Source organism: Stegodyphus dumicola, chromosome 4 (genome assembly GCF_044657685.1).
Source record: "Stegodyphus dumicola isolate Sdum_Otavi_A_Nest chromosome 4, ASM4465768v1".
Lineage (NCBI taxonomy): Eukaryota > Metazoa > Arthropoda > Arachnida > Araneae > Eresidae > Stegodyphus > Stegodyphus dumicola.
In genome coordinates, this window is record NC_140771.1 from 220,871,230 (window position 1) to 220,896,554 (window position 25,325).

Genomic DNA, 25,325 nt, shown 5'->3' on the forward strand with positions numbered 1-25,325 from the left:
GTACACGTCGACTTATTTTTACTTAAAAAAAATCCCAGAATTGCACAAAAATGGCATTGCGCACACTCTTCACTATATCCATGTACACTGCTTTTTTCTCCACAAAAATACATGACAATTTTCTCAATCTTTAAACCCGGTAAAAAGAACATATATGAAATTACCTGATCGCGAAAAAGTATTTACCCTTTACAAATATGAACATTTCCACATATAAAATAAATAAAATATCCAAAAACTTTTACCTCTAAATCATCTATTACATTATACACGTCACCAACGAATTCATACCGCAACCATTACAAATACTTAGTGTCAAATATTTAAATTATTTCCATGCACGTTTACTTCAACTAAAACGTATACCAAATTCCTACAAACATAAAATTCACAAAGTAACTATCATTTAATTAAAATATCACTGAACCATGTACATGTCAATTTACTTTTACTTAAAAAAAAAATCCCAGAATTGCACAAAAATGGCATTGTGCACACTCTTCACCATATCCATGTACACTGCTTTTTTTCTCATAAATTAGAAAAATTTCACGAAAATGCATGACAATTTTCTGAATCTTTAAACCCGTTAAACAGAACATATATGAAATTACCTAATAACGAAAAAGTATATACCCTTTCCAAATATGAACATTTCCACCTATAAAATAAATAAAATATCCAAAAACTTTTACCTCTAAATTATCTATTATATTATAAACGTCACCAACGAATTCATACCGCAAGCATTACAAATACTTAGTGTCAAATATTTAAGTTATTTCCATGCACATTTACTTCAACTAAAACGTATACCAAATTCCTACAAACATAAAATTCACAAAATAACTATCATTTAATTAAAATATAATTAAATTCAAAAACACTACTTAAAATATAAATAAGCACATACATTAAATTAATAAAAATTAGCTTACAGTCCTAATTACTTTAAACTAAATCATTGCTAATAACAATTTTCCCAATAATACGAAATTACTTTACTTCCACCTTACATTTAGAACAATGCATAAAAATAATATCCTCAAATAATTAAAAATACTAACTTACCTAATCTTCTTCAGAATCTTGCTTACATGGTGGATACACTTTTATTATGGATTCAATAAAATTATTGAATGATTTTTTTCTGCGAATTTTTCCTCCACACTTCCTCTGCTAAATAAAAAGCAAAATTCTCTTTATCACATCTAGAATTGACTTTAGACAGCGCCATACAATCCCAAAATTATTCAACCCTACTTCACACAACACACAATGAAGCTTAATACAAAATAATATACCACAGATATTTTTCCAAATTCCCCCCTTTTCCGATTAAAGAACCGTAATTCGTACATTAATATTGCATGACATATCCCATGATCTCTCATTTCCCTCACACAAAATAATGCGTAATCGGAACTGAGTAGTGCTCACATAATTATCAAAGTCCCAGGTAGTCGCCTCCAAAATGTCGCCAAACTACCAGTTACCATATTCTAAAGATCAGCCAAATAAATGTTAAAACAGGACTTTTTGAATATGCATGTTTTACTTTCCATTTATGAACACAAGTAAATACTCTTTTCATGTATGTGAAAAATATTTTTAAAAAACCTTTACAGATTGCTAAAAATAGCTTTATGCCGGTTAACATAATAATACAAAAAAAATTCAGTTTGAATTAGTATGCATTTTATTACAGAATTAACAAATTAATTTAGTCTAAAAAAAAAACAGAAGGTATCTTAGATTAAGAGAAGAACTGCAGTTTAAAGTCTCAGTTAGTTTTCTCAGAATGTTCCTTTTTCGTTACTAATTCGTAAACCAGCAGAGCCTCTTAAAAAAAAAAGGACCTGTTTATTCTTTGAATTAAGATACTTCAACATAAACTACATTAAATAAAAATGAAAAAAAAAAAAAAAAAACACAACTTACTAAAAAGTTATTTTTTGATGTACTTAGCCATACCCACTGTATGCCTGCTCTACCTAAGAGTTGTTTATGTAATGATGGAGAAAGTAATAGCGAATGGATTCGAGAATTTTTCACAGGTACATGCTTCACTCCAAAGTAGCATTTGAAGTCTTCAACAGTTTCTGTACACTTTGTGACAAAAAACAAATAATTTTTTCGTTCAATTTGTTCATTAGTGGATCTAACTGGTGAAGTTACATCAAAACTTTCCCAATGGTACTCACAAAGAATTTGTGTTAATGCTAATTGTAATAGTTTAATAGGATATGGTTTCTGTAGTTCATTTTGATTGCTAGAGAGCATATTGGAAGCTAACGTAGTATTCCGTTGAACAGATTCTGCTAATGCTTCCAAGTAAGAAACATGTCTTTGATACCTTAAACATATTTCATTTTCAAGAATTTCAAAATTTTCCAAAGAAAAATTTTGATATGTAAATTTATCCATAGCCTGAGTTAACGAGCCACAACTGTCAAAGAACTTAAAACCCCATCTCAAAGTACGCACTTCATTTGAAAAATAAGTTAATAATCGTAAACAAGTTAATCGTAAACTTTGTAAATTTTCATTTAGTTCCCTTGTAGACTTTAATTGAACACTGTTAAACGCGTTAAGGTCAAAGAGAAACACTAATTGCATTGACGTCATTTTTTCAGATTTCTTTGCAAAAGAAATTTATCAAACAGATGTCATTTCGCACACATATTCAAATATTCGCGGCACAGTACTCTTCCAAAACACAACAAAGTCCAAAGCACGCTTTCTTACACAAAGGTTTAGAAGTTTCAATCCTTCTTACATGAAAAAAATCAAACCACTAACCAATTTTGTGTTTTCGTCCAACGTGTATTAAGACGCATCCTTTAGTGCAACAAAAAATACTGACACTGAACTGTCGAGTGGGTTGTGTCTTATAATTTAATTAGTTTTGTACGCAAGGATATTTTAGTTTTCGCCATGTCTAGTGTTGTGAGGGAAAAATTAGAATCTTATTTTGTTACTCTTAATGCTACATCAAGCAGAATGATGGCTGATATAATCAGCTCACGGCAACAGTATAATGAAGTGTGGGATAATTTACCACCTGAAGAACAGTCTGACATATTGTGGCAGGCAATAGTGAAACCAGAGGCTGAAGAAAAATATAAAAACCTTCCTGTAAAATCTGTTGATGTTGATTATTTTCCAGTACTTCGAACCAGACCTGGCGAAAAGATCATAGTGGACGAAGATACTTCTTCTGGTAGACAATTTGTAAGTTTTATATTTCTCTGTCATTCACTGGTGTATTATTTTTAAAAAATATTCAAGTTTCCTCATTTAGCTAATGGATTTCATAAAATTTTATGAGTAATTTCTTACGCAACATTATGGTATAAATTGGTTGATGGCATGCAACCAGAATGCTTTATGTTAAGGGAAGCACTTCCGCAGAGATCCCGGTAAATGTAAACATCGCCAACTTTGGCGATAATAGTTCAAACATGGTAACCTAGCTAATTCATCTTATTCGCATGTGCGAAGGTTGTCGTTGTTCGCATTTGGAGATTTATATTATTCTTCTCTTATTTATTGTTATTTTGGTTTAATCCTATTATCCGGTGCACACGGGATTTGGCGACTTTATGATGAGCAGTAAAAACGGGACATATACGATGAGTAGTTAACGGGTCATTCAAAGAAAATATACAGTTAAACATAACAAAGTATATACTATGTGTGTATATACATATACTATGTGTGTATAGTATATATATATATATAGACGTTCTTTGGATCATTTTTGGTGTTGGCGATAATTTTCAAAGTCACGCCAAGGCTGCACTGTATACTAGGATTTAACCTTTTTTTTTTTCTGAATTTTTTAACAACGAATAGATAGAAATATTTTTGCATAATTAAAGAAGTTTTTGTCGAAAGATGCCGGTTCTAGGCTCCTCAGTTCGGGATCAAAGGAAGAAAATATGGCGGGAGGGGTGAATGCTAATTTGGGTTGATCTTTACATTATGGTAACTTAGCGATTTTTTGGCGAAAATTTGGCAACCAACTCTCCTATAGCAACCCTCTATTTTTTTTCCCCGCCGCCATTTTGTCTTCACGAAGTAAAGACATGTTTCTTTTCTTTTTATCTACTGAACACTTCTTCCTACAATCTAGTAGCCGAATTACACTTATGCTAGAAATTTTATCAAACAAAACTGCTTAATCATGACAAATATTCACTGCAAAATTGGGAAAAAGTGCACAATACCATACTCCTTACGCGTTTTTCAAAATAACACATACACATAAACCATGTACACGCCGACTTATTTTTACTTAAAAAAAAATCCCAGAATTGCACAAAAATGGCATTGCGCACACTCTTCACTATATCCATGTACACTGCTTTTTTCTCTTAAATTAGAAAAATTTCACGAAAATACATGACAATTTTCTCAATCTTTAAACCCGGTAAAAAGAACATATATGAAATTACCTGATCGCGAAAAAGTATTTACCCTTTACAAATATGAACATTTCCACATATAAAATAAATAAAATATCCAAAAACATTTACCTCTAAATCATCTATTACATTATACACGTCACCAACGAATTCATACCGCAACCATTACAAATACTTAGTGTCAGATATTTAAATTGTTTCCATGCACGTTTACTTCAACTAAAACGTATACCAAATTCCTACAAACATCAAATTCACAAAATAACTATCATTTCATTAAAATATAATTAAATTCAAAAACACTACTTAAAATATAAATGAGCACATACATTAAATTAATAAAAATTACCTTACAATCCTAATTACTTTAAACTAAATCATTGCTAATAACAATTTTCCCATTAATACCAAATTCCTTTCCACCTTACATTTAGAACAATGCATAAAAATAATATCCTCAAATAATTAAAAATACTAACTTACCTAATCTTCTTCAGAATCTTGATTACGTGGCGGATACACTTTTCTAATTCATTCAATAAAATTATTGAAAAATTTTTTTCTGCGAAATTTTTCCTCCGTACTTCCTCCACTAAATAAAAAGCAAACTTCTCTTTATCACAATGCCTAAATACCCATTTCAAATTCACTTTAGTTAGGGCCATGGGATCCAAAAATTAAACAACACTGTTTCACACAACACAGAATAAAGCTAAATACAAACTTTCCACATTTTTTCCCGATTTCCCCCCTTTTCCGATTAAAGAACCGTAATTCGTCCATTAATATCACATGACATATCCCATGATCTCTCATTTCCCTCACGCAAAATAATGCGTAATCGGAACTGAGTACTGCTCACATTATTATCAAAGTCCCAGGTAGTAACCTTTATCGCCTCCAAAATGTCGCCAAACTACCAGTTACCATATTGTAAAGATCAACCCTAATTTGTAACATGCTGTTCACATTATGTTCTTAATTATTAACAGCTGTAAGCATGCAGAACCATGAGGTTTCCAAATCCTAAAATAATTTTTAAATGTATAAAGTTCTAGTTTTATTAACTTAACAATGCTACTGAAGAAAATTTCATTACTGTTGAAGGTTATTTGTATTGTGAAATATATTATGAAAAAGGACAGGTATTTGTTGCAACGTAAAATGCTTTAAGCTGTACGCAAGTAACTTGAAAAAAAAAAAAAAAATACTGAAAACTATGTAAAATGGATGTATTAAAGGTCATGCATTCATTAATTTATTACATGGGCATGGCTCTTACCGAAATACATCAATCAACAGGCCAAGTACTTAATAATGAAAAATGACACTTGTAATAGAAATATTAGTATTCTATATGAATTAGAGAAAATACATATAAGTATAATGTAAACGTAAGTATAAAAATACTAATTTTTATTTTTTAAATGAATTTCTACTTCCCGTTATGCTTAATACATTGTTTTCTGTGCTAACTTGAATTTAATACAAATTTATTTTCGTATATCGCGTTTAACCTGTTAGTTTTACATCTACATACATATTATCTGTGAATTTTTACTACCATTGTCTGCTAACTTGAATTTACATACACTAAAAACCACGTTTACGGCTCGGCTCATCCTTGATGAGCCGCAAGCTTGGCGAGTAAAAATGTAACGGCGCCAATGGGTTCTTTCCCGAAGCGCCAACGGGTTCTCTGTGGATGAAAACCCATGTCAAATACTAAAAGTATAAAATTGGCTAAAGTGCAACATCCCCCACTTATTTGTTTGGCGTTTGTTTAGCGCGTTTTACAAGAGTAAGAAGAATTGGATTTTTGTAAATTTTCTTTGACTTTTTAAGTGAAAATAGGTCGATGTACAAATAGATAAAGTTAAGGGATTAAATCAAGGGAGTGCGCAACACCATTTTTGTGCAATTCTGGGATTTTTTTTAAGTGAAAATAGGTCGATGTGTACATGGATACCTAGTATGTGCAATTCTTAAAAACGTGCCAAGCAGTGAGCAATTCTGCACTTTTCCCTAAATTGCCCTTAAAAACATGTATGAGCCAGAGGTTGTAGCAAATCAGCCTTAAAGTAGCTCGGATATAAACAACCGTGGCCTTGGAAATCCATCAGTCTTCTGAATGTGTAGAGATTTATAAAGTAAAAACATTCCATTTTTATATTCTTTGGTAAAAGGTTACAATTGGGTGCCCCTTGTTTTTTGACGCCAAGATCGGCACCAGGACGCCTATTCTATGATCACTGGATCTGTCTACAACTTGAGTGAACAATATTGACTCAAAAAAACCGGCATGGACAACCCATCACAACTTATCGGAGAAAGCCATTCTGTGGTCCTCAGTTGGTGGGCGGGTGGGTCCATTTGACTTTACTGAAAGGGGACAAGGCTTCAAGGAGCTTTAGACCAAAAACAGTACAGACGAGTGACGAAATTTATAGCGCGCGCTGGTTGAAGTTCTAGGAATATTCTCTCATTATTTCATTAACTCACACGCTGCATTTGTAGTTTGAAAAAAATGGCACAAAACAGTATTATGGCCAACACGCAGCAGAATATGCTGCTATGTTATCCGTTTTTTAAGGATCCCGTTTTTTAAGAGGAAAGTTAATGCAGGAATTTAGGACTAAGAAATGTAGAGTGATATGGGATACCATGAAAGCAACGGTAAATAGATAAGAGTAAATGAATTAAGCTTACTTCAAATCTTTTTAGAAATAAACAATTCTATTCATTTAAATTTATAATATGATTAACTTGCATTACAATCTAAATGCAAACTAAGTTCTTTTTTTTTTTTTTTTTTTTAATATGCTAACATTAAGCTGTTTTCACGCATTTTATTTTACAGTTAATGGTAGAAAAATATTTCTTTAAGTAAGAAATTAGAAAGAAAATATTTCTTCCTTTTTTTTTCTTTTCTTTTCTATGAAAATTATTTCTTTCAAGAAAAGGGCTAAAATTCATTCGCTATTACAGTACGGCTGATTGCTGCTGCATTCAGCTATCAAACACGCATCAAAATGTTTTATTTTAAATAATTTATTCTATAATTAACATGAAAGAAAATATTTTTTCAATATAAAATATATACCAAAATTATACTAATCTATTCTGTATGTGTGATTAATTCGTATTGTAATTTTTGTCACACAATTACTAATTCTTTTTTTTAATATTACATTGCTGTTATTTTAATTTCTTATATATATATATAAACTGCTTATTTAAAATATTCTTCCTTCTCAAAAGATTTTATTCTGTGAAAATAATTAGAAGATAGTAATATTATTTTCACAATGCAAGTACCAAAGTAAAAATAATCTTAATATACTGATGTACGACGTGTATAGGAAATTGAGGAACATGGTTTAAGATGAATCGTTCTTAACAAAACGTTTCTTTGCCTTTTCGCGATAATTTAAACTCGGATTTTCGTGCTTTTTTTTTTTTTTTTTTTATTTTTTTTGCTCAAAATAAATAATACATTAATTAATTTAGCGCGAAAAAATATTTTCTTTACACAAAACGATATTCGCATTAATAATATTGTAACTGAATGCACTTAGATAATTTCATATAAGAAAATCTTTTATATTAATTCAGATTATTTTATAAATTTATCAGTGTTTTTAAATATACTGAAGGTGATTTTTTTCGAGATTCGCACTGTTTCTTTAAATATTTTTCTGCAGTTGAAGTCCTTGTCAAACCAGCCTTTTGACACATTAAATAGAAAACTAATAATAATCAATATCTCTTTTACAATATAAAAAGGAAAACTCTGCTATGAACAGTATCTTTTTTTTTAAGTTTGCAAAGAAACAATGATTTTTTAATACTAATGGATTACAAAAGTACTATTCCATGAACAAAAAAGAGGAAAAAAAAAACATTTTCGTCTCTAGCGAACGAAAGTTTGTATCGAAAATTCTAAAGGTATGTCTCAGTCTTATAGCATTGTTACTTTATAGCATAATAAAATAATAATACAGTATAATTCTGCTAATAAGCCAACCAGTGGCCGAGCGGTAGAGTCGCTGAACGCAGGTAATTTGGTCCGAGGTTCGAATCCTACGAAGGAGCTGCATGCATCGGCGTTTTCGTGGCTTTCCCCGTATGTAATGTGTATACAAGTCAGTTTCCTTCAGAAAGTCCTCCCTTAGAAACCAATTTTAAAGCGTAATAAAATTACACACACACACACACGAAAAAAAAAAAAATCTGAAAGCTTACAGATTTTATATTACTCACAAAAGGCCGGTTTTTTTGAATTTTTTGCATGTTACCTTTATTTATTAAATATCATGTTCTTCGCATTTAAACCATAAAATTCAATTCAACAGCAAAATCATATAATTTAAAAAGCGCATATCTTTAGAATTTCCGATACATAGTTTCGCGCGCTAGAGATCAAAATGTTTTTTTCCTCTTTTTTTTTTTCCGTACAATGTTGTCATTGCTTGCTTTGAAATCATTCAGTTTCTTAATCAAACACTCATAAATGCTTTACAGAATATGAAATAGATAATAAAACAAATTCCCAGTTCCAAATTTTGGCCTCCAAGATGCCTATATTAGGATGGAGGATTACTTTATTCAAAATTTCATGGCTCTAGGTACCATTGTTTTATCACAGTGCGAGAAACATTCATACATTTATGCAGATTTCTCATTATTTAATTTTCTTTAAATGTAATACAGTGCGATGATATTTAGTGGCAACGATTTGAAAAGTGAAACGCTACAAAATGGCAAAACGAAGTTAATAGCCCTTCTGAGCTAAAACTTATTTTTAAAAGTATCGCACTATTAGTAGTACTGCTACTGAAAAAATATTATAAAGCTATTTTATAGTTTTATAATTGTTTTTTAAACTTTTATTTTACAGTAGTGTGCATTTTGCGTAATAATGAACGACATTCCTTTTTGTGTACAGTATTGTTCGTAAGGTATTCAACTGTTAGATTTTAAAATAAATGTAATTCTTGCTGTACATAAATGGAGTAGAAGCTTATTGAATGTCTATATGTGCTTAATAAACTTATTAGCTTTTACATTTTTAAAGCATATAATAACAATTTATATCTATAATTTCAGGAATAGTATAAATAACCTTTCTTTCAGTAGAAACTGTGTTCTTGTTTTCTGAATGTGGCTCCAAATACTCTATCAGTTCATCGCAAATTAAAATAACTATAAATTTTGGCAATCTGAAATACGCAATGAAAACACCTTCTGGCAGAGCAAAAGTATCAACATATTTTCTATAAATTCACCACCAATTCAGAGATCTACGACTGTATTCTTCGTTTAAATATGAAAAAAATCAGCGGCGAAAACATATACAAAGCCATTGTCTACTTAGTACATCAACTGCACAACCCTGATTGACGACGCGGCAACACTTTTTTGCGCGCTTTCTACAACTTCCGTACTCAGAGAATATAGGATATCGGGCAGACCTGTTTTTCACTAGCAGTGACATCTGGCGGCCCACAACTTGCTGTCGACTCTCGTAGCGTAGAATAACCGTCCAGGACGACACAATTTCAAGATGGCTGCTATACAAAACCAAAATAAAAAGTCAAACAATTGCACAAACGGTTGATCTTTGAATTATGGTAATTTGGCGATTTTTTGGCGAAAATTTGGCGACCAACTCTGCTACAGCAACCCTCTATTTTTTTTTTTTTTCACCGCCATTTTGTCTTCACGAAGTAAAGACATGTTTCTTTTCTTTTTATTTACTGAACACTTTTTCCAACAATCTACTAGCGGAATTACACTTATGCTAGAAATTTTATGTAACAAAACTGCTTAATCATGACAAATATTAACTGCAAAATTGGGAAAAAGGGCACAATCGCAAACTCCTTGCGCGTTTTTCAGAATAGCACATACACATAAACCATTTACACGTCGACTTATTTTTACTTAAAAATACATCCCAGAATTGCATAAAAATGTCATTGCACACACTCTTAACTTTATCCATTTACACTGCTATTTTTCATAAATTACAAAAATTTGCACGAAAATGCAAAAAATTCTGTGAATCTTTAAACTCTGTAAAAAGCACATATATGAAATTACCTGATCGCGAAAAAGTATATTCCCTTTCCAAGGATGAACATTTCCATGTATAAAATAAATAAAATATCCAAAAACTTTTACCTCTAAATTATCTGTTATGTTATAAACGTCACCAACGAATTCATACCGCAAACATTACAAATGGTTACAAATACTTAGTGTCAAATATTTAAATTATTTCCATACACGTTTACTTCAACTGAAACGTATACCAAATTCCTATAAACATAAAATTAAAAAAATAACTATCATTTAATTAAAATATCACTAAACCATGTACACATCGACTTATTTTTACTTAAAAAAACATCCCAGAATTGCTCAAAAATGGCATTGCGCACACTCTTCACTATATCCATGTACACTGCTTTTTTCTCATAAATTAGAAAAATTTCACGAAAATGCATGAAAATTTTGTGAATCTTTAAATCCGGTAAAAATTATATATGAAATTAAATGATCGCAAAAGTATATACCTTTTCCAAAGATGAACATTTCCACGAATAAAATATCCAAAAACTTTTACTTCTAAATTATCTATTATATTATAAACGTCACCAACGAATTCATACCGCAAACACTACAAATGGTTACAAATACTTAGTGTCAAATATTTAAATTACTTCCATGCACGTTTACTTCAACTGAAACGTATACCAAATTCCTACAAACATAAAATTCACATAATAATTATAATTTTATTAAAATATCACTAAACCATGTACACGTCGACTTATTTTTACTTAAAAAAACATCCCAGAATTGCACAAAAATGGCATTGCGCACACTCTTCACTATATCCATGTACACTGCTTTTTTCTCATAATTTAGAAAAATTTCACGAAAATGCATGAAAATACTCAACGTATTCTACTCAAACGTATTCCAAAATACTACAAACATATAACTCACAAAATCACGATCATTAAATTAAAATATAATTAAATTAAAAAACACTACTTAAAATATAAATAAGCACATACATTAAATTAATAAAAATTAGATTACAATCCTAATTACTTTAAACTAAATCATTGCTAATAACAATTTTCCAATAATATCATACTAATTTATTTACTCCTTACGTTTAGAACAATGCATAAAAATAATATCCTCAAATGATTAAAAATACTAACTTACCTAATCTTCAGAATCTTCATTACGTGGCACGCACACTTCCACTATTTCACACAACGAAGCGTAATACAAAATAATATAGTACTACAGTTTTCCAAATTCCCTCCCCTTTTCCGATTAAAGAACTGTAATTCGTCCATTAATGTCACATGACATATCTCATGATCTCTCATTTCCCTCACACAAAATAATGCGTAATCGGAACTGAGTACTTCTCACATTATTACCAAAGTCCTAGGTAGTAACCTTTATTGCCTCCAAAATGTTGCCAAACTACCAGTTACCATATTCCAAAGATCAGCCGCACAAACTCTGTGTCCATGTACACATCGATCTATATTCACTTAAAATAAATCCCAGAATTGCACAACTAGGCATTGTGCACTGCCTTAAATTTGTCCATGTACACATCAATCTATTTTCATTTAAAAATATCAGGAAGCTAAAACAAAGTTAAAACTATCATGGTAACCAAAAATGAGGTTTCATCGCCAAAATTTAAAAAAAAAAAAAATAATAAATAAATAAATAAATTATCACTAATTGAAGGTGCACTCAATTCTACACTAGAGCCCATTTGGTTCTTTTAACATGAATTATAATAAAGTGTTTATAATGTTATTTGAAAATTCATTTTATTATCTCATAAGGGTTTTGTCTTTTACCATTTATATTTTTAGGGTTGTAGTTGGCGTGATGAGCATTCTGCACCTTTCAGATGGGAGACTCAGGTATGCTGAATACTGATTTATTATTTGTTAGCTTTAAATTAGTTAATGTATGAAATGTTGTTAATAGGTTTTGTGTAGTTGTTGCAAAAATTTAGTTAAAAAGGGTTGTTAAAGATTCTTCTTTCTATGTGTAAATAGGGTTAGGGTACTTACTTATGTATGTTCCTATTGACCAATGGCAGAATTTTCGGTAATAGGTGTGAATTGTTACTGCAAAGTTCTAAACCACATGTAATCGGCACTTAATCGCTCTGCTTGGCAAGATGGCAGGATAATATAAAAGTACCCCAAGTAGTAATTATTAATTACCAATCGCAGTTGTATATCTGGTTGGTAGATCTGGTTGTAACGAAAGTTTTCTGCCAAAAAACATTCTTAATAAAGTTAAGAAGAAAAAAAAAAAAAAAAAAAGACATGAAAGCAGTACCTTTAGTGTGGATAGTAATCACCAACCAAATCTGTGATTTTCTGCCAACATTTTGATAGTTTTTTAAAGCCTTCAGCCCAGAAACTTAGTGGCTGTGAGTCCAAAAACAGATCAACCTCAATTCAGATGTCCTGTGCAGAATGAAATACAGTCAAAAGTCGTTAATTCGGACACCCATAATCCGGGTCTCAAAGCTAAAATCTTTCTGCGCATGCGCCACATTGACGCAAGCGCATAGGCATTTTACGCGTGCACGCAAGACATTTACAACTGCGCATATGCGACTGCGCAAGCACAGAATACGTTTTCGCGTGCGCGTTTAATGTATAATGGACGGTATAAGCTAAAATTATCTAATTATCTATTTCAGTTAATGTTGATGATTGCGTTGTTCCTTAATCTTCGAATTGGATCCGGCTTATTATTTTTTGCAGACTGTAAGAGCAATTTTATAAAAGTAAGCTTGAACTTTCGATTATGTCAGATAGAATTTCCGATGCTGGAGCTCCCAAAGGATCTAGAAAACGAAAGTATGTTTCGATGTCCATCAAACAAAAAACGAATTGCTACAAAAAATGGATAAAGGCATATCCTTTGTTTATCTAACCGTTCCGAAATCTGTTTATCAATTTCATGCTGCTCTGCGCGGGGGGGGGGGGGGGACGTCGCGGCACACAATGAACTGGAAGTTGTTCTGTCAGCACTATCGTTATCTTCAGGGCAGATGTTTTTACTTTATTCTGCTTATAATTCCTTACTAAATGTAGTATTTAATCTCAATGTACTCCGTCTTTGATATGATTTAAATCAAATTCCTCATCATTATAAATATCACAAATACAAATCAAATAGTTTTCTGGTTGCAATTTTCTAATTTTGGCTATGCATAAGGTATGTTTTACGCATGCACGCGTTGAAAAAAAATGTTCAATAAAGTAAACAAATAAATATTAAGCTTCTTTTTTTGTAAATTTTTATACCCTTTAGATCATAATTGCTCATTATTTTATAATTTACGGTTTCATATTTTTAATTTTATAATTTCTGCATGCCATCTTACCAGATTTAAACTGATGATCTATAATACGGAAAAATCGATAATCTGGAATCACCGAAGTCCCGACGAGTCCGGATTAAAGACTTTTGACTGTATAGCACCAGCAAGTAGCTGCAGGTATGAAAAAATTTAGAAGTCCGAAGGAGCAGTGTCTTGGCTATATGGTAGGTATAACAAAAGATCCCATGGTAAAAGTATAGTTTAGGGTACCCCTTGGCGATTTTTAGCGGTACATGGATACCAATTTTGAGCAATTCTTTGACTCATTATTTTGGCTTGCGAAGCGCGCCACTACACAAAGCCAAAATAACAAGATAAACAGTTGCACAAACTCGGCATCCATGTACACATCAACTTATTTTCACTAAAAAAAAAAAAAAAAAAAATTGCACAAAAATGGCATTGCGCACTCCTTTGACTTTATCCATGTACACGTTGACCTACTTTCACTTAAAATCCCCGAATTGCGAAAAAATGGCATTGCGCACTCTTTTAACTTTGTCCATGTACACGTCAACCTATTTTCACGTAAAAAAAAAAAAAAAAATCCCAAAATTGCACAAACTTGCATTGCGCACTCCCTTTACTTTGTCAATGTACACTTCGATATATTTTCACTTAAAAAGTCAAAGGAGCACCAAATTCTACAATATAGGCAAACAAAAAATACATAATCTCAGTAAAATGCATTTTAAACCAAACAATAAAATAACATAAAAAAGAAAAACATGTTGTACATTTAAGCACTACCAAAAGCAAATATTCACTTACCATGATTTTCGAGTTCTCTTCGTACACCGAGAGCCACGTAAAAATCAAAATATCAATCGTACTCAAATGACTTTTTTCAAACCAGGTACTCTTTCTGATCGAACGCTTCACTTAGTGACCATCTGAATTTTTCTTCCTACAAACTCATTCAAATCCATCTAAACTGTTTTTACTACTACGACTAGAAGCATATCCTTCCTACATACAGGACACTTATAATGGCTACTAAGTAAACCTTCATTGACACACCAGTCAATTAAAGCTCTTTTCCCCTTTTGCTCCAAACCATGCAGAAACTTCAAATTAATCTTACTACATTCGGCCATTCTGCCGTCTAAAGAATCAAACCAACACACACCACAAAAACGCTTACAAAACATCCCATGATTCAAAATTTCCCAGAATCATGCATCCGATTATGTCACAATAGGGTTTCCATAGCATTCAACTACTCAGGCTACCATAAATGAAACAACAACTTGGTGATAAATCAAACAACAACTTCGCCATAATACAAGGGGTACCTTAAAGTCTACTCTACCCGATCCCATAAGAGTCCAATACAGAGACACGTGGTCTTGCATTATCTTGATGTAATATTACCTTTTTGTGCTGAAATTGAGTTCAACATTTTTCCTTGATAGCAGCATCAACATGTACTAGCATCTTGCTGTACACCTTACTGTTGAGGGTTTTATCTTTTTTGAGACGCTCTTTTTGGATAATACTACAGCATCTCACCAGATACAAAGCATAATCTTTTTGTTAGTCAAATTGCACTATGTGACGTTGCCAACGTGCTCACCCGGCACAGACCAACCCTCTTTTTGGTTTGTATTGTTGAAGTAAATCCATTTTTCATCACAAGGGATGATTTGGTTGCAAGGAGATTAGTGCAAGCCCGTCCTTATCTACTTGAGTCTGTGTTATCTCGAGTCATCTCATGCGGCACCCATCAATTGAACTTGTACGTCAAGTTTATGCAATTCATAGCACGACTAATTGACATGGCACCAATGTCTTAACTCCTTAGCATGCTTTTGAGTGGTTGCATACTGATCTTCTTCCACAAGGTCTGGCAGGTGAACCTTATCAACATTGGTAGGCTGGTCAGAGTACTCTGGTTCTTGTATGTCATGGTCCATGTTCTTGAACTTTCGGTACCAAACTTTCACAGTATTATATGATAATAAAAGAAATAGGGAATGACAATACAGTAAAAGCTGGACTATCCGACATTCAGCTGACTGGAAAGCACAAGTAACCAGACTATTTTATAATTTAAGAAAAAAAATTCTCCCTGTGAAAATTTAGTAAGTAAAAGATTTGTAAAGCCATTTTAGAGCTCGTAATACTATTACAGTCAAAAGTCATTAATCCGGACTCGTCGGGACTTCGGCGATTCTGGATTAGTGATTTTTCCGGATTAGATCATCAGTTTAAATCTGGTAATATGGCATGCAGAAATTATAAAATTAAAAATATGAAACCATAATTTATGAAATATAGAACAATTATGATCTAAAGGGTATCAAAATTTACAAAAAGTAAAAGCTTAATATTTATTTGTTTACTTTATTAAACATTTCTTTCAATGTAAGTTGTTTAAGTTGCTTCATTTCATGTGATAATACTTTCTCTTTAATTCTATTAAACAGACATAATTTCTTGTTTAGTTACAAAGTTCCGCTGTTCGAGTCCTATAATTGCTGTGTCGAGAATACCGACTAATTCGTCAATCGAAATTTTTTCGTTTTCAATAACCTCTGTATCACTTTCTTCACTATCAGAAGTGAATTATAATGACGAGGAACTTGATTTAAATCATATCAAAGACTGAGTACATCGAGATGAAATACTACATTTGTTGGCAGTGGTGATAAAGGCAAAGCATATTTTGCTTCCCTTAAATAAAGCTAAGACTATTCTAAATAAAATTCATGCTTTATTCCGTAAACAAAATAAAAGAGCTAACACTGTAGCCTTTACATTTAAAACCATTTGATTGAAAGAAAACTAGCATTATGCTAACTCATGACAAACACAAGAGAGCAAGAACATTCGCCGATATCGGCGTACATATATATAATACTCGGCCAACCCACCGATTTTGACGTCATCGGCCAATCAGCGGCAACCACGTTAGCTTACCTCCGATCAAAATTTGCATGTGGAAAACTAAAGCCAACAAATGGCCCTCTTTTCCTCATGCAAAGACAAAAACAAAACTTGCACAGAAGTTCATAGTTAAATTCTACGAAAACACTTATTGTCTTTAAACACTGAAAACATCTAAACAAAACTTTCTTAAATTAACAGCAGTCGCTGCTTTTGTAAATAACTCCACAGTATTTAATTTACTGGTGATAAATTCAAGGTCAAACACTCCGTCATTTACTAGTCTTCTAACAAAGTGATATTTTACGTCTGTGTGCTTAGTTCGGCGATTTTCTATTGGCGATCTAGAAAAATCAATGGCAGACTTGTTATCACAAAATAGTTTACACTCTCTTAAATTAAACTTTAAAATTTCATCTTGTAAAACATTTTCTTCCACATTAATTCCTTCGCTGTTTCAGGTAAGGCGATATACTCCGCTTCCATGGTTGATAAACTTACACATTTTTGTTTAACAGTTTTCCAGATTACCGGTACTTCATCTAAATATAATATAAATCCTCCCATGGACATGTGGTCATCTCTATTACTTGCATAATCAGCATCTGAATAACAATATAAATTTATATGTTTAATCTTCGATAAGTTTAACTTATATAATTTAGTACTATTGAGATAACCAAGCAATTTCAACAATGCTTCCCAATGTCTAATTCCAGGATTCTCCTGAAATTGTGATAAGATATTCACTGCATATGTAATATCAGGCCTTGTTCTGTTAGCTACAAAAACTAAACATCCTAACAGATTTCTAAAGGGTAATGTATGCATTTCCGCAATTTCTACACTTGTAGATGGACAATCTAATTTTGTAAGAATAATGCCTTTAGCTATGGGAAGTGAAGTTATTGGTATCTGAAAATGTTTAAATTTTTAAAAAATTTCTTCGATATATTTTTGCTGATGTATAAAAACCCCATTCTCATTCTCTAAGAACTCAATTCCAAGTAACGTTTTAGTTTTGCCTAATACTTTAAGATCAAAAAACTTACTCAGCTGTGAAATTACTTTATCTATACTATATTGATCTTTACTAAAAATCACAATATCATCTACATATAACAAGAGAATTATGTTTGAACGCTTATAAACACAATTACACCATTGTATTTTCTTAAAATGTAGATTTTCTAAAGTACTTTCAAATTCACAAAACCATTCACGGCCGCTTTGATGTAGACGGTAAATGGCCTTGTGTAATAAACACACTTTATTTTTCTCTTCGATAAATCCCTCTGCTTGGGTCATATATATTTTCTCATTTAGGTTTGCATATAAATATGCGTTCTTTACATCTAATAAAAGAGCTAACACTGTAGCCTTTACATTTAAAACCATTTGATTGAAAGAAAACTAGCATTATGCTAACTCATAACAAACACAAGAGAGCAAGAACATTCGCCGATACTGGCATACATATATATAATACTCGGCCAACCCGCCGATTTTGCTTATTATATTATATGGTGACAATTAGTCCATCCATATAAACATACCAGGATAGTGAAAAATATTCTTATGATTGAAAAATTTACTACAGGACTATAAACATCATCAAAATCTTCACCTCTTTTCTGCCTGAATCCCTGTGCTACTAAACGTGCTTTGTATCTAACCACTTGATTCTTTTCATTTCTTTTTAGCATATAGACCCATTTGTTTCCTATCATAGTTTTATTTTCTGGCTTTTCGACTAATTCCCAAACCTTTCTTTTCTTCATTGTGTTGATTTCTTCTTTCATTGCCTTATCCCATTCTTCGGCATTTACTGATTTTCGTGCTTGTTTAAAATTTTGTGGGATAACAATTTCTGCTGAATTTGCATCTTCAGACACGGAGCTAGTCTCCTGTTCTACAAAATTAACTTTCCCCGAGTATTCGTTTTTTTCACTAAAATCAAACTTATTTTTTTCAAATTTAATATTTCTTGCCTCACAATACTTTTCAATATCATTATACGATCTAAAACGGGTGTCTGTTCCCTCTACATAATAATATATGTCTGTATGTGTTCCATCTGGCCTTTTAACTGCTTTTCTTTGCCAGTTTAAGCCTGATACTTCTTTTGGAGTAGATTTGTCATCTGACAACTTTATTTCTTCTCTAGAAATTTCCTGCTCTTCATCTGATTCTGCTAATAGCTCAGATTCCTCTAGTCTTTTAAATTTAGGTTTTGATTTCTGTTCCAGGATGCCATTTGCTGCATACAGTTTTTCATCGAACTTCACATTACAGGTTTCTATTAAACTGCGTTCTTCTGGCAGCCATATCCTATAACCCCTAGTTTCCTTCGCATATCCTACCATGATTCCTTCTTTGCACCTCATTTGTAATTTATTTCTAATCTGTTTTGGCACGCCAACATAGGCTTTACAACCAAATATTTTAAAATAAACAACACTGGGTTTTCTATTTAGGAACATTTCATAAGGGGTTCGGTTGCTTTTATGACATACTCTGTTCCACGTATGTATGAAACAGCCAAGAGCTTCTGCCCACCATTCTTTTCCCATTTTACCATCATTAAGCATAGCTTTAACTGCGTCTAATGCCGTTCATTTAAAACGTTCACACACACCGTTCTCTTCTGGGGTGTACACATTTGTGCGTTCAACACTAATTCCATTTTCGGCTAAGTACCCTTCGAATTGTCTGTTACAGAATTCCCCACCGTTATCGGTGCGTATACTTATTAATTTTCTATTCGTCAGTCTTTCCATTTGCATATGATAATTCTTAAAGTTGTAGAATGATTCATTTTTATTTTTCATACAATACACTGTTACTAATCTACTATAGTCATCTACAATAGCAAGAAAATATTTACTCCCACCCTTAGATGGAACTGGTAGTGGGCCACAAACGTCTAAATAAACCAACTGCAATGGTTTATCCGATCTCTTCGGAACAGTTTTAAAAGTTATTCTACTAGATTTAGCAATAATACACGATTCACACCTCTCTATTGGTTTTCCAATTTCTGGTAACCCTTTCACGCTTTGATTCTTACTAATTTTCTTAATATAATCAAAATTTACGTGGCTAAATCTCCGATGCCACAGCATTGCATCGTCTACTTTATTTCACTTTCCAATTTCTGTACCGTAACCAGCTTCCCTTTTATTTGTTGTATATCTAAATGGTTTTACGTGATAAAGTCCGTCATATCGTTTAGCGTAGCATAATCTATCCCAATTATTAAAGTATATCCACATCTTCCCTTTTGAAATCACAAAATGAGCACCTGGCTTTTCTAACCTTGCTCCCGATAGTAAATTTCTCCTTAGATTTGGATTATATAACACATTATCTAACTCAATCCAATTTATTTGATTGCCTACTTTTACTGCAAATTTGCCGGTACCCTTTCCTAGTACTTTACTTTCACAATTTCCTACAGCTAAAGACATACGTATATCGTTTATTTCTTCAAAATTTGTCATTAAATTTCTATTATTACAGAAATGAGTTGTAGCTGCAGTATCTACGACCCAATTAAATTTATCTGCGTTACCTCCTTTATCTGTAGTTGTTACATAATTTTCTATTAACATTAATTCTTTATCTTTAAACTGTCCATTTTTATCGTCTATTTTAAACTTCTGATTTTTACTTACATTTTCTTTACATTGAGCGATTAGGTGCCCAAATTTATGACATCTGAAACAAGGTCCTATTCTCAAATTCACCATCTTTTTCTTAGATTTAGCTTTATTTTCAACTTTATCTTTCCCTGCATTTGAATCAATAGTATTAAACACGCTTACCTTGCTGTCTTCTAAATCGGCCTTTTCCTGGCGAAGTCGGCTTTCTTCCCTTACCAATTCTTCAGCAATTCTTTCCAGCGTAAAATCTTCGCCTTTCCACCTATGGATCAACTGTACAACGCCAGAGTATTCCTGGGGTAATCTCCTTATTGCCTGGAATCCTTTAAAAAGATCTGCCAAGTTGTGACCAGCTTCAGCGAACTTCTTTGCAGCCATTCTTGTCCTGGCGATGAATAATCCTATTTCTTCATTTGGCGTATATCTAATACTAAAAAATTCATCCAGTAACTGAATTATCCTTGCTCTTGTTTTGAGTTCGAATTGCTTCTGTAGAACTTCCCATGCTTCCTTACCACTTGAACATTCTTGTATCAGCGGCCTGAACTCAGCTTTAATTCCGTAATATAATGTAGTGAAGGCTCTGTTCTCTCTCAGTGTGAACTCCTGCTTTTCATGCCTTGTTGCACTTTTATCTAATTCTTCTTCTTTGTCTTCTATGAAGCTCCAACAATTTCTATCCAGTAACAGCATTTTCATGTCGACTTTCCATCGATCCCAGTTGTCATGGTTTAACAACTAACTCAAAACCTTCAGGTAGTAATAACATCTTCAATTAAGTGTGAGCACAATGACTTGAACAAACTTCTAAGATAGGTCAGCTTCTTTTTGTGGAAAACGGCCCTCTTCACCTACATTCCTTCAATGCTGAGTTGAACTGGATGACCGACTAGCTGTCTCGCTGGGCCCATAACCCTGTTGGCAGTAGTGATAAAGGCAAAGCATATTTTGCTCCCCTTAAATTAAGCTAAGACTATTCTAAATAAAATTCATGCTTTATTCCGTAAACAAAATAAAAGAGCTAACACTGTAGCCTTTACATTAAAACAATTTGATTGAAAGAAAACTAGCATTATGCTAACTCATAACAAACACAAGAGAACAAGAACATTCGCCGATACCGGCGTACATATATATATAATACTTGGCCAACCCGCCGATTTTGACGTCATCGGCCAATCAGCGGCAACCACGTTAGCTTACCGCCGATTGACCTCCGATCAAAATTTGCATGTGGAAAACTAAAGCCAACAACATTTAGTAAGGAATTATAAGCCAAATAAAATAAAAACATCTGCCGTGAAGATAAGGATAGTGCTGACAGATCAACTTCCAATTCATTGTGCGCTGCGTCGTTTCCCTCCCCCCGCAGAGCAGCGTGAAATTGATAAACATATTTCAGAATGATTAGATAATCAAAGGATATGCCTTTATCCATTTTTTGCAGCAATTCCACTTTCTGTTTAATGGACTTCGAAACATACTTTCGCTTTGTAGATCCTTTACATATTAGTAAATATATATCGGAAATTCTATTTGACATAATCGAAAGTTCAAGCTTACTTTTATAAAATTGCTCTAACAGTCTGCAAAAAATATTAAGCTGGATCCAATATGAAGATTAAGGAACAACGCAATCTGCAACATTAACTGAATTAGATAATTTTAGCTTAGCTTATACCGTCCATTATACATTAAACGTGCATGCGTAAACGTATTATGTGCATGCGCACACGCATATTCGCAGCCATAAAGGTCTTACGCGCACGCGTAAACGCCTATGCGCATACGGCAATGCGACGCATGCGCAGAAAGTTTGTAACTTTGAGGTCCGTATTATAGATCATTCTGGATTGTGGGTGTCCGAATTAACGACTTTTGACTGTAATGCATATACACTGTCAGAAACAGTGTCGGAAACTCAACTCAGTTCTCGAAAAGACGGTTTAACTTTTGTAAAGAAAAATATTCTAATTTTTCCTTACATAAATATATATATATAATGTTTAGGATTACATGAAGTAGAATATTTTCAAAGTTACAGGATAAAGAATAAAAAAAGCCACAATACTAAACTTTGTAAATGGATGTCGATGTAACTCGAAAAATTATGATAATCAATGTAAAATTTTTATGTGCTATACCAGTCGTTTGTATCTCAGTATTATCTAACTAAATAGCTCTTCATTTAAACTTCTACTAGAATTCTACTAGAATGAATGGCAACGTCTTTACCAAATTTCATGTTTATAATTTTAAACATATGCTTTTGATATCCAAGTTGTTAACAAATAAGATTATTGTTTTTATAATTTTAGAGCAGAAATTTTTTAAGTTGATTTTGCTTTTATAATGCAATTTGCATTTTTTATATGCTCAACTGTTCGGAAATTTCCCATATTTGAAATTCGGCATTTCCCAAGCTTTCTGGATAGCTGACCTTTTATTGTATTGTGATAGTTTTTAATGGGAAAAAGCATTTTCTTTTTAAGGGAGTTAAATGCAAGGAAGGAAGTAAACCAAATATTGGTATATCTTAAGAGCTTAAGTGAATGTGGCTGTAGGATGAAACTTTCTGAGAGTGAAAAGATTATTTGATTGTTATTGGCATCTGTTTGGTTGGAACATTTGCTTTCTCAAGAGAAGTGTAAAATCATTACATCAGTATCAGGAAGGGCATTTAAATGCTTTTCAATAAGATTAGATATGGAAAATGATTGTTTTTAAAGTTGTAAACCAGGTGGATTGTCATGTGTAACACTTGTACCCTCCCTCTAATAAGTATAAATTCAAAAGAAAAAACACATAGAAAGTAGTTATCTAAAGTGATTAAACAGCTATTTCTACTATAAATGGATATTTGAATTCTCGGGTAGCATATTTACTTATTTGTTTTATTATTAATGAGATGCTTAATTGAAATTTTCTAATTGCCATGGTTTCTCCAATAGTATGATTTAACTGAAATTTGCTATTACCATGGTTTCTCCAATATGAAGCTCACTTGTGGCTTTATGAAGTGAGGAGCCCACCTTCTCCAAATATTTGAGAATCCCTTGTTTTAAGATGCAGAATGTATTTGCTAAATTTTTACACTTTTGTATTGTTCTTTGAATCTAGGATGTAATTTTGTACCCTCATGGCTATTTGCATGATTTTACAAATCTCCCTCTGATAATGCCACACTTAACATGCAAATATTTGTTTTCTTTACAGAGCCAGTTAGAGTTGCGAATACATGAAAGTGATATGTCAGATAGTGATAAAATTAAAACACTTCAAAGAGAAGCTGCTAAAGAATTAGAGCCAGTAAAGGAACCAAAAAAGGAAGAAGAAATAAAGCGGCCTGCTCCAGTGAAAAGACCGGAAGTTCCACCTCCCCCTGTACCTCCTCATGCAACACCTCCTGTACCTCCACGTACTGAACTTCCTCCAGTACCACCTCATGTTGAAAAAACAGATATTCCAATATATGCAAAGGTTGTGAAAAGAAAATCATCAGCTAAAACTCTAGTTATTAGTGAGATGAAAGCTCATCGGAAAGCTAAGGAAGAAATGAAACCTGCTGTTCCTCCCAGAATGTCGCTTGAATTGAAAGGGGACATTGATCTCACAAAGTTTAGAGCACACACAATTAATATCGATGTAAGTTACTTAGCTTTTGTACCTTTTATATTCTCTTTATTCAATATTTTTTAGGCTTTTAATTCAGTGATTTAATTTAAAAATTTCAATTTACTGTTAGTTTTATGCAGTCACACTGGCATGGAATTTTTAGTAAAAATATCCTAAATATTAACTGATGGCAAGAATAACGTAATAACATTCAATTTGATTAGTGATAAAGAATTATTATTATTATTATTTTGAAGTCTAATATGAGCAACTTTGCTGTCAAATAACTCAGAAATATTTCAGTTAGAAAAATAGAAATCTCTTTAAAATCTGAGTTTTTATTATATTTCTAAATAAATCCAAGAAAACTTAACCAAGAAATTCCCCATATTTTAATAATTTTTAGTATTTTCCTGTAATCAATAAATTTTTTAACAGGGCTGTGTCATAACTAATTGCATAAAAGTGATTTTTTGAGTATTATTTTATTGATACATATTTTGCCACTGAACTATTATTGTTTTATTTATCTATTAGTTTTAAAGTTGTTTCCTTATTATAAATACATTTTTGACCTTATTTTTATGTTATCAAATGTGTATTTTAATGTTGTCAGTTTCCTCATGTTACAGTTCTCCAGCTTCTGTATTAATACGGGATAAATCTTTGTTGCCAGCAGTTTAATATCTGTTATAATATCTTTGTCATAGGTTCCACGTCGTAATCTGGAAAATGTTCAAATGCTATTTTTTTATTCCTTGCAACTTAATAGTAGGTAAATTGGGTAAAAGTATATTTACAGGTACCCCTTGTTGAAAATTGGTGATTTTTGGCAGCACATGGATACCGAGTTTGTGCAATTCTTTGACTTGTTATTTTGGCTTTGAGTAGTGGCGAATTTTAGCGGTAAAATTGCCGCCACACAAAGACAAAATAGCAAGTCAAAAAATTGCACATACTCGGTTATCCATGTACACACTGACCTGTTTTCACTTTAAAAAGAAATCACAGAATTGCACAAACTAGGCATTGCGCACTCTCTTGTCTTTATCCATGTACACGTTGACCTATTTTCACTTAAAAAAAAACAAAAAACAAAAAACAAAAACAAAAACAGAGAATTGCTTAAACTTGGCATTGTAGACTCCTTTTTATCCATGTACACATTGATATATTTTCACTTAAAAAGTTAAATGAGCACCCAGTTCTACAGTAGAGGCAAACAAAAAATACGTAATCTCAATAAACTACATTTTAAACCAAACAATA

The 25,325-nt window shown here is 32.3% G+C and overlaps 2 protein-coding genes across 2 annotated transcripts in view; one reads left to right on the top strand and one right to left on the bottom strand.

The window, feature by feature from the left end:
- LOC118186665 (uncharacterized) overlaps window positions 1-2,731 on the bottom strand; it is a 90,488-nt gene extending 87,757 nt beyond the window's left edge. Inside the window, exon 1 of the mRNA XM_085816007.1 lies at window positions 1,942-2,731. Within this exon, the coding sequence (XP_085672133.1) occupies window positions 1,942-2,628 (687 nt within the window). The 5' untranslated portion in view covers window positions 2,629-2,731. The remainder of the gene's footprint in view (window positions 1-1,941) is intronic.
- Window positions 2,732-2,839: 108 nt separating this feature from the next.
- The window catches only part of LOC118189293 (uncharacterized), a 31,682-nt gene continuing 9,196 nt past the window's right edge, over window positions 2,840-25,325 (top strand). Inside the window, exons 1-3 of the mRNA XM_085816008.1 lie at window positions 2,840-3,234; window positions 12,353-12,403; window positions 23,658-24,086. Coding sequence (XP_085672134.1) covers window positions 2,938-3,234; window positions 12,353-12,403; window positions 23,658-24,086 — 777 coding nt within the window. The 5' untranslated portion in view covers window positions 2,840-2,937. The remainder of the gene's footprint in view (window positions 3,235-12,352; window positions 12,404-23,657; window positions 24,087-25,325) is intronic.